Source organism: Lolium perenne, chromosome 1 (genome assembly GCF_019359855.2).
Source record: "Lolium perenne isolate Kyuss_39 chromosome 1, Kyuss_2.0, whole genome shotgun sequence".
Lineage (NCBI taxonomy): Eukaryota > Viridiplantae > Streptophyta > Magnoliopsida > Poales > Poaceae > Lolium > Lolium perenne.
Genome location: NC_067244.2, coordinates 262,734,607 through 262,751,009, shown reverse-complemented (window position 1 = coordinate 262,751,009; position 16,403 = coordinate 262,734,607). Strand labels below are relative to the sequence as shown.

General features: G+C 41.5%; 1 protein-coding gene across 1 annotated transcript; it reads right to left on the bottom strand.

Annotated features, from left to right (window-relative positions):
* Positions 1-381: 381 nt before the first annotated feature.
* On the bottom strand, positions 382-1,525 carry LOC127327801 (uncharacterized). Its single transcript, XM_051354594.2, has one exon. It carries the CDS (start codon positions 1,432-1,434, stop codon positions 688-690), a length of 747 nt encoding a protein of 248 aa, XP_051210554.1. The 5' UTR covers positions 1,435-1,525; the 3' UTR covers positions 382-687.
* Positions 1,526-16,403: the final 14,878 nt, after the last annotated feature.

Sequence of the window (16,403 nt, the reverse complement as noted above, 5' to 3'; positions counted from 1 at the left end):
CCTGGTGATCAGGGGGATACGTGAGCACCCATTCTCTCCTCGACACGTGTCTAACGACATTACCACTCTACACGTATCGACGCGGTCCAACGCGTCGAGTGGAAGAGCGGTGAGACGCGGGGAAGATGCACGGCGACGCACTTGGCCGGGGAGACACTGGCGCGACCTCAGATGCGCGAGGTTGATGCCGGCGAGGTGGAGCTGGAGGCCGGCGAGGTAGCGGCCGTTAGTGAGTGGCCGTTAGTAGTCATTAGTGAGCAGCAGGATCCAACGGTGGTGGACCAAATCCAACGGTGATAACCGGGTACTCACGTATCCCCGATCACCAAATTCACTATCAAATCCAACTTCAAAATTTAGGAGTCCCGTACAACTTAGTCGGCATACAAATAGAACAACTTGATTAAAAAAATAACAATTTTTGTTCCTGCCCAGCATTAGAGACATCCTAGCAAGATGCTTTGACATGAATCCAATATTTTAAGCGTGTGCAATGTAGCTTGGCAAATTAAAGGTACGCTCTGATCATACAAGAATTGCAAACTGAAAGTTAGAATAAACATTGGGCGTCAGATTTATCTCACACGGCGGGGGAGGAGGATAGGACGATCACAAATCAACAAGAAGATAGTACCACGCCATGCGCGCGCGAGCAAATCACGACATCGCGCGCGGCTTGGACGCGCGTCAACGCCCGAAGTCGGCAACGCACGACGGCGAGCCGGCCACGACGACGACCGCCGACACGTGCAGCACGACCCGGCACCGCATGGCCACGCGCACCTTCCGGCGCCCGTACAGCCCGCCGAGAACGCTGATCCTTCCGTGCACCGCCGTCCGGCTGGCGAGCCGCACCTCGCCGCGGCCGAACAGCACCTCCTCGACCACCGCTGGCGCCACCCTGTCAAGAAACACGTCCATGCCGGCGCGCACCGTGCTGGCTCCCCGCGCCGACGCCTCCCCGGGCGGCGCGCTGCCGAGGCCCACGCTGCCCGGCACGCCGTCGAGGAAGATCTCCGTCGTGCTGGCGCCGAACCGCATGGACGCGTAGTTGGGGTTCCGGATCACGATCGCCCCGGACAACGTCGCGTTGATGCGCAGCGGGAGGCCGAGGTCCACGTGGAAGCGCTCCACGGCGACGGAGTCCATGGTGATGTCGGGGTCCCGGACCTTCAGGACGGTGAGCGACAGGACGAGGATCGCCACCGCGGTGGCCGCGGCGAGCGCGGCCAGGCCGCAGCACGCGCGCCGCAGCAGCCGGTTCCGGTGCCCCTGCTCGGCCGGCAGCTCCGCGGTGTCGACATCATGCCCATCCTCGACGTCAACGTTGAGGGCGGTTTTGTTCTTGGCCTTGGCCTTGGCGTCGGCGTCATGGACGACGGCGGATTTGGAGAAACCTTTGCTGATGAGTTTCGTGGGAGTGGCGTGCGCCATGGGCAGTGGTGCGAGTGGCGTGGGGGAGTTGGCATGGCGCGCGGTGGCGAGGTGGCAATAGCTAGCTGTTGATCAGCTCGAACGGAGGTTGGGCGCTGGAGGATTTATGGCGTGTAGCCATCGGAGGCGGCCGGGGAAGCGAAAGTGCAGTGATTTGGCGCCAATTTGGTGGTTAGGGAGATGCACGTCGCATTCCGAAAGCCATTTCTGTACGTCCGTCTTTAAATCGGTCAGGGCTTGTCGCTCGGATCGGCAGGTCGTTGATGCTGAACTCAATTTGGGAATGGGGCCCGTTCCCCGATCCCGGTGATTAATCCACCTATTAGGGAACGGGAACGGTTTTGGTTAGTACTTCATCTTCGTGGGAATTTTATTGGAGGCAAACTCTCCTTATTAGGTAAAGTGGGGATGGTTCTGTGTTACCATTATCCATACCCGATAATCATAAAATCTCCGTTAGGCACATGAGATGTGGCACTAGGGTACAAGATATGTATGTATAGATATTAGGAGAACGTAATCCTATTGTGCTCACATCCCCCCCCCCCCCCCCCCCCCCCGTCCCCAACTGCCGTAGTCCCCAAACCCCAACTCCCAAACGTTTGCCTCTCCTTCCTAAATTGCTGATCCAGCCAGCCCCGTCATGTTACCATGTTGTCATTTTATTTTAGGCTCATTGCTACTAGCTAAAGCGGGAATGGTTAACCAATGGTTATTTGTTTACCCGATGGGGATGTGGATGGTAAAAGAACTAGCCCCATTAAAGTGGGGATGGGGACGGAGAAAGAAAATTTTGCATGGGGATGGTTATGGTTGAGCAATAACTAGTGGTTAGTGTTCCCGTTGCAATATGGATGCTGAACTGACATCGTGCGAGCATGTTGACTAATATTGTGCTTCACTGTTTTTTAGCTCAGAATAACCCGCAAGTTTAATATTGATCAGTAGGCCAAAATTACAGTACCAGTATCCTTTTTTGAAATAGATGTGGTAGAGAAAGCCTCTATAGCGAGTTTTTTCTTTTTTTTTTTTAGAAAATAAGAACTCAAGTCTAGGTCGTGACAAGTTTGACTAGAACGGCTAGGTTATTGACAACTCATACATTCTACATTATCTTTTTTTAAAATTATAATAAATATATTAAGGTTAGCAAGCCGTCTCATTAAAAGCTTCCAGCCACCTTAGGTACCCTAGAAAGAAAAAAGTTCGTTTGGTACTTGCAGCCTGTAGAGCAATAGTACAATTACATGGTTGTGCGGGGGAATCAACCTCCCAAACCATGTTCTCTCTAGTGGTATAAGCAAATTTTGCAAACTCATGCGCCACCTACTCCAGCAAAAGGGAAACCTCTATGGAAGTATAAGTTATTCAATATTAAATACTATCAACATTTGTAGATATTTAAAGATAATATAAATAAGGCATCTGTAAATGCATTGTATTAAGAAACATATATTAATTTAAGAACTCACATGATGTATTTTGTTTGCTTAGATTTATTGATAATTTATTGCAAAAAAATACTGAAATGTACCAAATAAAGTAACAAAGAAACTATTGCAACAGAAATACATTTTAGTTTAGCCCAAAAAACTAAAAGTGTAAATTGTTTAACAAATTCATATGTCAATGGAAAATAACAAGATTATATACTTTTAATTTCACTACTTACATATAAATTACACTATTCAATCAAGATGATAAATAATAAATGGTAGACATTTACTAACAAAATAGTTATCAAAAAGAAAAAATGTTCAATATAAATTAGATGTAAAAGCGCTACTTTTAATTTTGGCATTGCCTATTTTGAATTACGCTTGATAGTAGTGGTATGGGTGGTATCATGATGGGAATGGTACGGATCGACCCGTTGCGTCACCAACCCGGCCCAAAATTTTGAGGCCATTGGGGCGCACAAGTTGGCATTGAGCGTTTTTTGGGTCAATAGAGCCGCCTTCGACCGACCTACTGGGTAGAAAGGATGAACCCACCGATTTCATCTAGCTACACAGACTACAACAAAACAAGCATGTAGCGACGTTAAATTTACTGTCTTATTTCATCTCTAGATGCTTGTAGAGCTGCTTTTATAAAGGGTGCTTCAAATGTCTCCTTATGCACCATCTCAGACAATTTAAAGATGTTTGCTAAGCATGTTAAAATGTTATAGGGATGCACTATAGAGACATTGAAAGCATATCTACCCATATGAAGACGCTTTATTTAATACACATTTGTGGTGTCTCTCCTGAGATGAACACGTACGTTGTATTTGTGTGGCCGCAAGTATATTAAAGAGGATATGTTTGTATATACGTTGTAGCGGTGTCTTCATACATACTAGATTTAGATGTCCGCATTGGCGCATGACCCCGTGAATCTAAGAAGAATACACACTTCGTATAGTACCCATAAAAATTAAGTGCAAAAATAATAATCCATTTCTTAGGTTTTAGAAAACGAGGTCGATAGGATGAACTTAGGATAAGGCAAACAAAATTCCAAACAAAATTGGAAACATTTATATATAACTAGGAAAACATAGGAGTATATTATAGTAGGAAACAATCAATGGCTATGTCAAGAGCAATAGAAGTAATGAAAGAACAACAAAAGCAACATCGATATCTACATAAGTTGGGCATTGTTGCGGCACCGAGGAAACGTAAATGGTACTTGCACCACCAAAATTGAACACCCCTGCAAATGGAAATATAAATTAAGCAACAGTCAAATGTCAGAAACGCTAACAACGGAACATTAACACATATTCGATACTATAATATCATGATTATCTACCTAGGTTCTATATCTAAGGGAAGTAATTCTTCCTCTCATTTTCTCCAAACACTTTTCCAGGACAACACATGCATGTTTAAGGCCAAAGCCCATGGCTTGAATGCTAATAAAAAAGATACACAATATTGAGCACCTGTCTAGATAAATGAAGACATGCCTCCCATCAATAAACCAGCTCCTAGAACGGATGAAATTGTCATAGAGAACAAAAAAACAATACTAAAATACTTGAGATCTGAGATCGAGTGCCTTGCTGTCGCCTTGACCCAAACAACCACCGTCCAAGCACATCCCACGGCCAGCAGCAGTTCACAACCCAAATCATCACCCACGGGATCAGACAGTCTCTTCGTCCTTGCGCACGCTTCGGGAAGAGGAAAATACTATGTCGTTGTATTCCACACAAATGGCTGAGCAATGCCCACATCACAAAGTAAAAGTTCAGTATTCAGTGCAACAGAGTAAATATCTAGAAACAATGGGAATCAATAATAGTACTCCTCTATTTACAACATAGGGCATAAATCTTGCAAACAGAGGAGTACTGTAGTAACAAATCCTTGATGTGTAAATTAAAGAAACAATGAAAGGCATGACAACAAACGTATAGAACGGGAAGGCATCTCCATGTCCGGTACTCTGATCCAGGATACTCCACACAGATGACGGAAATCAAATCAATGAGTAGGCTAAGCAAATTCTGAATGTGACAGTAGATCGAAGATACTAAAAAGTCTCACCTACTACCCTAATTATAAGGGTTTATAAAAATGATGGATATGTCACCTTTGCTACACAAAACATGATCATAATACGTGGCCATCAAGATCAATTGTCCGTGAAAATGTGAAATGCTTTCGGAGTGTTCACTCTGCATGGACGATACAAACTAATCTCTTTTATGTTGAAAGCAAAAGAGTGGATATTAAACCACTACTTTTGTAGGCAACAAATCAATTAAATTCAAAGCATCGACCTCACATTCTTGAACCGGTTCTTCTTGGATAAACAACAAAACACTGAATCTATTGATCTCCATTGCCACATTCTAGTACAAACAAATGAGTGCATGAAAAGGCACAGAAAGTGTTATCTTCCCAAAATCAAGATTAGTTAGTTGAATTAATAAAACCAACTATCTTAGCTGAGTTAACAACAATCACTGAATTCCCAAACTATTAACAGAGAAAAGGAGGCATATATAAGAAAGTAATTCCGAAAATGTTGGATAAGAAAGTAATTCCGAAAATGTTGGGAGCTAGCATGACCATCAGCAACATCGCAAACATCTAACATGCATAGAAACATAAATGACTACTGTAAAATCGGAAGGACAACTCCAGAGTGAGGCCCCAAAGGAAATCAGTTTGTTAAGAAGAACAAACCGGCCACACGCATTTGGATGTGTAGTATCTTGAAACAGAGCATTTCAGCACACCCTTAACATGCTAATAAACAACAGAAAATCCTTAAAACCCCAGTCAAAATGAAAATGAGGAGAATTTTTTTGTAAGAGGGATCTCCATAAACTGTCATAAATCACACTGATTGGACAACAACCTGTAAATTTGGTAGTATTTACCAAAATGAAACTTTGAAGATCATGCATGAATAATATATGCAGGGAACATATGCAAACCTGTTCAGCTGCAGCATTATACAATGTTGCGACTACAAAATCTGATTGTTAGCAAAAGAACTACCTCCATGTGAAAAAGCTGCATTATAATTATGCAATATCAATGAGTTACTCTGTATAAGTTTGCTTTGCAAATCAATAAACACTATGGGTCATATGTTATTAAAACCCACCAATATCAAAGTACAATGACACACCTAAATATTCTTGGCACCAGGTTCATCTCTTTAGGTAGGGTGCGACGATGGAAGAGACACCAACCCTTAACCATTCAGATTAAGGTATCAAGAGATCAACTATTTAACCACAAGTAACTATATGAACACACCCAGAAAGCTCAGAATATACTGACATGAGTTCTAAATAATCGATTCAAGAAAGAAGAATTAAGCACTAGTAATTGAGTGAGTATATAGAGGGTGATTCTGAAGCAAATAGTTGTGGTGTAAAAAGGAAAACTAATATATTTACCTCTCTGCATTCGAACTGAAGATATCAATAGGTTCTCCTGGTGGAGAGGCAGGCATGTTTCTTCAGCATGTCCATCAGGATCGTCCTGACAGGTAAAGATGGAACAATCAGGAATAATCTAACATTATTTCTGTAAACCTAGTTGACAAAATTATATGGTAAAGTCCATACAAAGTATTCATCTTAAAGAACATCCCATGGGAAAATAGATCTAAAAAACAGGAGAGTTGATAGCTGATACGTCCAATTTGCATCACTATTTTATATCATAATTTGCTGCTATTCATTGATATATTTCATATTTGGACATAATACTTTTGTTATTTCATCTATTTTGCATGTTTCATGATTATTGGAGGATCGAGCACCGGAGCCAGGATTCTGCTGGAAAAAGCACCGTCAGAATGCAATATTTCGGAAGATCGACAGCTGACGGAAATTATACCAAAAATCCTATTTTTCCAGATGACGAAGTGAGCCAGAAGGGGGAGTTGAGGGGACCCGAGGTGGGCCCACCCCATAGACCGGCGCGGCCCAAGGCCTGGCCGCGCCGCCCTGTGAGGAGGGGGGCCCACAGCCCCTCTCGCCTCCTTTTCTTCGTGAAATCCTTCGTCCCGAAGACCTAAGCCACAGAGGATACCTCACGAAGGGTTACAGCCGCCTCTGCGGGGCGGAGAACACCAGAGAGAAAAGAGCACTCCGGCGGGCTGAGATCCGCCGGGGAAATTCCCTCCGGGAGGGGGAAATCGACGCCATCGTCACCGTCATCGAGCTGGACATCATCTCCATCACCATCATCATCATCTTCACCATCATCACCGCCATCTCCACCGCTGGCCATCGTCACCGCCATAGCAATTTGGGGTTTGATCTTGATTGTTTGATAGGGGAAACTCTCCCGGTGTTGATTTCTACTTGTTATTGATGCTATTGAGTGAAACCGTTGGACCAAGGTCTATGTTCAGATTGTTATTCATCATTATATCACCTCTGATCATGTTCCATATGATGTCTCGTGAGTAGTTCGTTTAGTTCTTGAGGACATGGGTGAAGTCTAAATGTTAGTAGTGAAGTATGGTTGAGTAATATTCAATGTTATGATATTTAAGTTGTGGTGTTATTCTTCTAGTGGTGTCGTGTGAACGTCGACTACACGACACTTCACCTTTATGGGCCTAGGGGAATGCATCTTGTACTCGTTTGCCAATTGCGGGGTTGCCGGAGTGACAGAAACCTAAGCCCCCGTTGGTATATCGATGCAGGAGGGATAGCAGGATCTCAGAGTTTAAGGCTGTGGTTAGATTTATCTTAATTACTTTCTTGTAGTTGCGGATGCTTGCAAGGGGTATAATCACAAGTATGTATTAGTCCTAGGAAGGGCGGTACATTAGCACAGGTTCACCCACACAACACTTATCAAAACAATGAAGATTAATTAGCCGTATGTAGCGAAAGCACTAGACTAAAATCCCGTGTGTCCTCGAGAACGTTGGGTCATTATAAGTAAACAAACCGGCTTGTCCTTTGTGCTAAAAAGGATTGGGCCACTCGCTGCAATTGTTACTCTCGCACTTTACTTACTCGTACTTTATTCAACTGCTACATCAAAACCCCCTGAATACTTGTCTGTGAGCATTTACAGTGAATCCTTCATCGAAACTGCTTGTCAACACCTTCTGCTACTCGTTGGGATCGACATTCTTACTTATCGAAGATACTACGATACACCCCCTATACTTGTGGGTCATCAAGACTATTTTCTGGCGCCGTTGCCGGGGAGTGAAGCGCTATTGGTAAGTGGAATTGGTAAGGGAAATTTCTACTGTTTGTGCTGATTTTATTTCTACCTGCTGCCATAATTCATTATGGAGAGATCTCCTTTTGAATATTTATTTGGGAAATCTACTACTACTGCAAAGGTAGTGGATGAGGCGCCAGGTAAGGAAGAGATACCATACAAAATACCTATGAAAATTATTGAACGCGTAGTGGGTAACCGTTATACAGGGGATGGAACTGTCCACCCTGGAGATCATTTACTGTTCTTGCATGAATTATGCGGTTTATTCAAGTGTGCATGTATTGCTATGGATGAAGTGAGGAAGAAACTATTCTCTATATCGCTGTCTGGTAAAGCGGTGCATTGGTATAAATTACTGGATAATGGGGATTCTCTTGAATGGAATGATATTGTGCCCCGGTTTTATTCTAAGTTCTATCCTCCAAGTGAAATTCACAAGGATCGGAATAGCATATATAATTTTTGGCCTCATGATGGAGAGAGTATTGCCCAAGCTTGGGGGAGATTGAAGTCTTTAATGCTCAAATGCCCCATTCATGAGCTTCCTGGTAATGTTATTATTGATAATTTCCATCCAAGACTTTCTTTTGAAGACAAGACCTTGCTGGATACTTCTTGTTCTGGATCATTCACGCGCAACAAAGAAGAGTTTAAAAGGGACCTTCTTAATCGGATCCAGGAAAATACTGAAGGATGGGAGATCGACAAAGATAGAGAATCAGGTATAAATTATGATTATAAATGCATTGAAGCTTTTATGGATACTGATAAATTTCGTAATATGAGTGCTACTTATGGTCTTGATTCTCAAGTTGCTGCAAATCTTTATAAAGCTTTTGCCTCTCATTATGAATTGCCTAAGAAGAATTTTGATAAGTATCATGAACCGTATAAAGATAAAATTGATTCATCTATTAATAAATGCGTTGTAGTTGAAACTGTTGATCATGTTATTCCTGAAGCTTATATTGAAAAAACTCCTTTCCCTGCTAAAATGAAGGAGTACTCTGTTATAAATAGTGCGGTTCATAAAAGTGAAAAGAAACCTATAGAACCTGAAGAACAAATAAAAGTTGAACCTGCTGTTGCAATAGTTAAAGATCTTGTGACTGAAAATGTGGAGGATGGTCATATTATTTTCTGTGAAGATGCTTCTAATATTGTTTCACATCCTAATAAACCCAAACAAGCTAGTGTTCCTATGCTATCTGTTAGAATTGGTGATCATTGTTATTATGGTTTATGTGATATTGGTGCAAGTATTAGTGCTATTCCTTATGAGCTTTACACGGAGATTATGCACGAAATTGGTTCTTGTGAACTTGAAGATATTGATGTGGTTATTCAGCTGGCTAATAGAGAAACTATTTCTCCAATTGGTATTGTTCGAGATGTGGAAGTTCTATGTGGTAAGATTAAATATCCTGCCGACTTTTTGGTACTTGGTTCTGCTGCTAGTGAATATTGTCCTATCATTTTTGGTAGACCTTTTCTAAATACTTGTGGAGCTATTATAGATTGCAAGAAAGAGAAAATTTTGACTAAATTTGCTGGTGAATCTTATGAGTTTAACTTCTCTAAATTTACCAAAACTCCTTATAAAGCTGATTTGCCTAATGATGATTTTAAAATGGAACAGTGTGCATCTATTGTTCTTGTTCCTAATAATCCTTTGCAGCAACATTTGGAGAATAGCGAGAGTGAAGTTTTTAGGCAAGAAAGAGATGAGCTTGATGAAATTTTTCTTCGCCAACCTATTCTTAAGCATGATTTACCGGTGGAAGATCTGGGTACAACACCACCACCAAAGGAAGATCCTGTCTTTGATTTAAAACCATTGCCTGATAATCTTAAATATGCTCATATTGATGATAAGAAAATATATCCTGTTATTATTAGTTCTAAGCTTACAGAGTTTGAAGAAGAAAGGTTATTGGAAATACTGAAGAAGCACCGAGGAGCTATTGGCTACACTCTTGATGACTTGAAGGGGATTTCTCCCTCTATTTGCCAACACGCCATTAATATGGAAGATGATGCAAAGCCTGTTGTTGAACCTCAGCGTCGTCTAATTTCCAAGATGAAGGATGTGGTAAGAAATGAGGTATTAAGACTTCTTGAAGATGGTATTATATATCCTATTGCTGATAGTAGATGGGTTAGTCCTGTGCATTGTGTTCCTAAGAAAGGAGGAATGACTGTTGTGCCTAATGATAATGATGAGCTCATACCTCAAAGAGTAGTTGTAGGGTATAGAATGTGCATTGATTATCGTAAAGTTAATAAGGTTACTAAAAAAGATCATTACCCTTTGCCTTTTATTGATCAAATGTTAGAAAGGTTATCTAAAAATACTCATTTTTGCTTTCTTGATGGTTATTCTGGGTTTTCACAAATTGCTGTTAAAATTAAGGATCAAGAGAAAACCACTTTCACTTGTCCCTATGGAACTTATGCTTATAGACGTATGCCTTTTGGTTTATGTAATGCTCCTGCTACTTTTCAAAGATGCATGTCTGCTATTTTTCATGGCTTTTGCGAGAGTATTATAGAGGTATTCATGGATGATTTTTCTGTCTATGGGAATTCTTTTGATAATTGCTTGCGGAACCTTGATAAAGTTTTGCAGAGATGTGAAGAAACTAACCTTGTTCTTAATTGGGAGAAATGCCACTTTATGGTTAATGAAGGAATTGTATTGGGACATAAAATTTCCGAGAGAGGTATTGAAGTTGATAGAGCTAAAGTTGAAGCGATTGAGAAGATGCCCTATCCTAGGGATGTTAAAGGTATTCGTAGTGTTCTTGGTCATGCTGGGTTTTATAGGAGGTTTATTAAAGATTTCTCCAAGATTTCAAAGCCTCTTACTAATCTTCTTCAAAAAGATGTACCTTTTGTTTTTGATGATGATTGTAAGGAAGCTTTTGAAACTCTAAAGAAAGCCTTAACAACTGCTCCTATAGTTGAACCTCCTGATTGGAACTTACCATTTGAAATTATGTGTGATGCTAGTGATTTTGCTGTAGGCGCTGTTCTTGGACAGCGAGTAAATAAAAAACTGAATGTTATTCATTATGCTAGTAAAACTCTTGATGCTGCTCAAAGAAATTATGCTACTACTGAAAAGGAATTGCTAGCTGTAGTCTTTGCTTGTGATAAGTTTATATCTTATATTGTTGATTCAAAAGTTACTATTCATACTGATCATGCTGCAATCAGATACCTTATGCAAAAGAAAGATGCTAAGCCAAGGCTTATTATATGGGTACTTATGTTGCAAGAATTTGATTTACATATTGTAGATGGAAAGGTGCTGATAATCCTGTTGCTGATAACTTGTCTAGATTGGAAAATATTGCTTATGATCCTGTTCCTGTTAATGATAGTTTTCCAAATGAACAATTGGCTGCAATAAAGGTGAGCTCGCGTGACAGTCCTTGGTATGCTGATTATGCTAACTTTATAGTTTCCAAGTACTTGCCTCCAACCTTTTCAGCTCAGCAAAGGAGGAAATTCTTTTATGACTTGAGGCATTATTTCTGGGATGACCCACACTTATATAAAGAAGGAGTGGATGGTATTCTGCGAAGATGTGTTCCCGAATATGAACAGCAAGAGATATTGAGAGTGCTTATGGAGGACATCACGCCGGAGAAAGAACCGCGCAAAAGGTTCTACAATCAGGTTTTTATTGGCCGACTCTCTTCAAAGATGCAAGAAAGTTTATCTTATCTTGTGATGAATGCCAAAGGGTTGGTAATATCTCTAGACGCAATGAAATGCCTATGAATTATACTCTTGTTATTGAACCGTTCGATTGTTGGGGATTTGACTTCATGGGACCTTTTCCCTCTTCAGAAGGTAACACTCATATACTTGTTGTTGTTGATTATGTTACTAAATGGGTGGAAGCCATTCCTACAAAAAGTGCTGATGGTGAGACCTCTTTAAGAATGCTTTTAGATATTATTTTTCCTAGATTTGGAGTTCCTAGATATATTATGACTGATGGAGGTTCTCATTTTATTCATGGTGGTTTTAGAAAAACTCTTGCTAAATATGGTATTAATCATAGAATTTCTTCCGCTTATCATCCTCAAACTAGTGGGCAAGTAGAATTATCAAATAGAGAGATTAAATCTATCTTGCAAAAGACTGTTAACAAAACTAGAAAGAATTGGGCTAGTAAATTGAAGGATGCACTATGGGCTTATAGAACTGCTTATAAAAACCCCATGGGAATGTCACCTTATAAAATGGTTTATGGGAAAGCTTGTCATTTACCTTTAGAACTAGAGCACAAAGCTTATTGGGCAGTTAGAGAATTAAATAAAGATCCTAAACTTGCCGGTAATAAGAGGTTATTGCAATTGAGTTCCCTAGATGAATGGAGAAGTGAAGCTTATGAAAATGCTAAACTCTTTAAAGAGAAAGTTAAGAAATGGCATGATAGAAGGATTATCAAAAGAGAATTTAATATTGGGGATAAAGTCCTATTGTATCAGTCTCGTCTCAGATTCTTTGCAGGGAAATTACTCTCGAAATGGGAAGGACCATATGTTGTTGAGGAGGTGTATCGTTCAGGAGCAATTAAAATTAGCTCTCTCCAAGGCAATGCCACGCAAGTGGTGAATGGACAAAGACTCAAGCATTATATCTCAGGTGATTCATATAATGTAGATGTTGATATTATTCGAGTGGAAACACCGGAGGCCTTCATCAAAGGACAAATTGACAGTTCGCCAGAACTCAACTTTGAATAGGTAACAGTACTAGTAATGAAAAGTTCGCAATTTACTTTCCGAACAATATTTTTGCTGTTTTTGGAAAATATGAAAAATTACGAGATCGAAACGGAGTGGAGGAGACGCACGAGGGCGTGCCCCCATAGGCCGGCGCGGGACCCAGTCAGGCCGCGCCGCCCTATGAGCTGGCCGCCTCGTCGCCCCTTTCCGACTCTGGTTCGACCTGGTACTTTCCTTTTGTCATGAAATTTTTTGCTATATAATCCCCCGGACCCCTGGAGGTCCGTATATCGTTTTCTCGACGTGTTTTGTTTCGAGCTGTTTCTGCCAGGATCTGTTTTCAGTTTAGAAGCACCATGGTCTCCAAGAACAAGGGCAAGGAGCTTTCGGATGAAGATATTCAAGATCCCGAGTGGAAAGAGGAGGACAAGAACGTCAAGGAAGAGGATGAAGAAGAGGTGGAGGAAGACTCGCGCGCACACCCGCGTGCTGCCATTGCAAGCATCAAGGTGGTGGACAACCCTTTTAGTGCAAACAAGAGCGCAAGAATTCGCACCGGGGGAGGAGTTCCACGTCATTACCTAGCTCCGAAGACATCTTTCTCAGGCACTCACCATCCCTTCCGCAATCTAATTTTCAATAGTCAAATTGAAAGGACTCCCAGGGCAGCATTGCCTAGCAATTGGGATATAGATCGTTCTAACACTGCAGGAAGGATGAAGCCTGAGGGTGAAGAGTGGGGAAATAACTCCAAGAGTTGGGACTCGCCGTCGGACATACTTCTTAACCGCGTCGAGCACAATTCGGAGATGATTCGCAACCTCACGTACAAGATTGATGAGCTTCAGGAGCTTGTTGAGAAGCTTGTCAGGAATTCATCACCACCACCGCCGCAGGAGTAATTCATCATCGGTATTGGCATCCCCTTGGTTTGTTCCAAGCTTGGGGGAGTGCCGCGGTATCACATCATCACTACCTTTTACTTTTTACTGTCAAGTAGTGTCATATCATGAGTAGGGAAGTTATCATATAAGATGGGTTGCAGTTTGGAAGTGTCTCTCCTTTAGTTAGTCGTCTATGTATCCCTTGGTGTGAGTTATCGTTATGGAATATTAATGAGAAGTCTTACCATTTACATATTGCACATCTTATTTTAGTTTGCAATCTCCACTATATGATTGATCTTGTTATTAGTATTGGTATCACTTTGGGAGCATTGAATAAATCTATTTGGTTTCGGCAAACTTAGCATTGGTCAATAGCAACAACACTTTGAGGTTTAAGTAGAAAAGAGAAATACATGTAGTTGTTTCATTGTCTTTCTTTCTTGTTAGCTCATAGCTTATTATTCTGAAGTTAAAATTGTTTGTGCTTGCAAGGAAGATGCATGATTGTTTCTATCACATGTATATTTGTTTGTTTCCTTCAACTCTTATGCTTGCTAATTAACCTTGCTAGCCAAAGACCTGTACTGAGAGGGAATACTTCTCGTGCATCCAAACCTTAACCCAAACCTATGTCATTTGTGTCCACCATAACTACCTACTACATGGTATTTCCTGCCATTCCAAGTAAAGACTTCGTGTGCTACCTTTAAATAACTCAAAATTTACTATCTCTTATTTGTGTCAATGTTTTATAGCTCATGAGGAAGTATGTGGTGTTTTATCTTTCAATCTTGTTGGGCAACTTTCACCAATGGACTAGTGGCTTCATCCGCTTATCCAATAATTTTGCAAAAAGAGCTGGCAATGGGATTCCCAGTCCCAAATTAATTAATCTAAATAGACACTCCTCCATGGTATGTGATTGATGGACGGCACCCGAAGGATTCGGTTAGCCATGGCTTGTGTAAGCAAAGGTTGGGGGGAGTGTCATCATAATAAAACTAAAATAAAAAGGCACTCCTTCATGGTATGAGATTGTTGGCAGGCACCCGAGGATTCGGTTAGCCATGGTTTGTGAAAGAAAGGTTGGAAGGAGTGCCATACAAAATAAAAATAAAATGGGAGCCGCTCTTTGAAGGTTTGTCGGCAAGGGGTTAGAGTACCCGCTACCAATCGTTGACAACAACAAACACCTCTCAAAATGTTACTTTTATTCTCTTTATATGATTTCAAAACTGAAAAAGCTCTAGCACATGATTTAATCCCTGCTTCCCTCTGCGAAGGGCCTGTCTTTTACTTTATGTTGAGTCAGTAAACCTATCTCCCTCCATCTCAAGCAAGCATTTGAGTAGTTGTGATCAAACCATTATATTGTGATTTGCTTCATCATGTCTTTTATTCTTCCTTGTTTAGTACAAGTTTTATCTGAATGAATATAGCTTTGCAAGTTATCAATGATCATGAGGAGACCATTATGATTGAGTATGCAAGTTGTGCCATATAAACTTTAACATGAGAGCGCTGCTCAATAAGATAAGTATAATTGTTAATTGTTCTCTGACCAAGAACGAAGTTTGCCATCACCAACTATGATTTCTTATGCACCTTTATTTGTGATTACCTTATACTTGTTTCAAGTTGAGTTATATGAGGAAGTTGTTTACTAGAATGTCTTGTGTGAATGAATATGATGCTTCTTGTCCGTATTTTATTTATCGACTCTTCACTCCATAAACATGTGGTCCTGTTTATCGAGTTCAGTTTCGCTTGGGGACAAGCGAAGTCTAAGCTTGGGGGAGTTGATACGTCCAATTTGCATCACTATTTTATATCATAATTTGCTGCTATTCATTGATATATTTCATATTTGGACATAATACTTATGTTATTTCATCTATTTTGCATGTTTCATGATTATTGGAGGATCGAGCACCGGAGTCAGGATTCTGCTGGAAAAAGCACCGTCAGAATGCAATATTTCGGAAGATCGACAGCTGACCGAAATTATACCAAAAATCCTATTTTTCCAGATGACGAAGTGAGCCAGAAGGGGGAGTTGAGGGGACCCGAGGTGGGCCCACCCCATAGGCCGGCGCGGCCCAAGGCCTGGCCGCGCCGCCCTATGAGGAGGGGGGCCCACAGCCCCTCTCGCCTCCTTTTCTTCGCGAAATCCTTCGTCCCGAAGACCTAAGCCACAGAGGATACCTCACGAAGGGTTACAGCCGCCTCTGCGGGGCGGAGAACACCAGAGAGAAAAGAGCTCTCCGGCGGGCTGAGATCCGCCGGGGAAATTCCCTCCGGGAGGGGGAAATCGACGCCATCGTCACCGTCATCGAGCTGGACATCATCTCCATCACCATCATCATCATCTTCACCATCATCACCGCCATCTCCACCGCTGGCCATCGTCACCGCCATAGCAATTTGGGGTTTGATCTTGATTGTTTGATAGGGGAAACTCTCCCGGTGTTGATTTCTACTTGTTATTGATGCTACTGAGTGAAACCGTTGGACCAAGGTCTATGTTCAGATTGTTATTCATCATTATATCACCTCTGATCATGTTCCATATGATGTCTCGTGAGTAGTTCGTTTAGTTCTTGAGGACATGGGTGAAGTCTAAA

Bases quoted from the DNA above. Each gene is read 5' to 3' on its own strand.
- LOC127327801 (XM_051354594.2), bottom strand. From the start codon at position 1,434: ATGGCGCACGCCACTCCCACGAAACTCATCAGCAAAGGTTTCTCCAAA.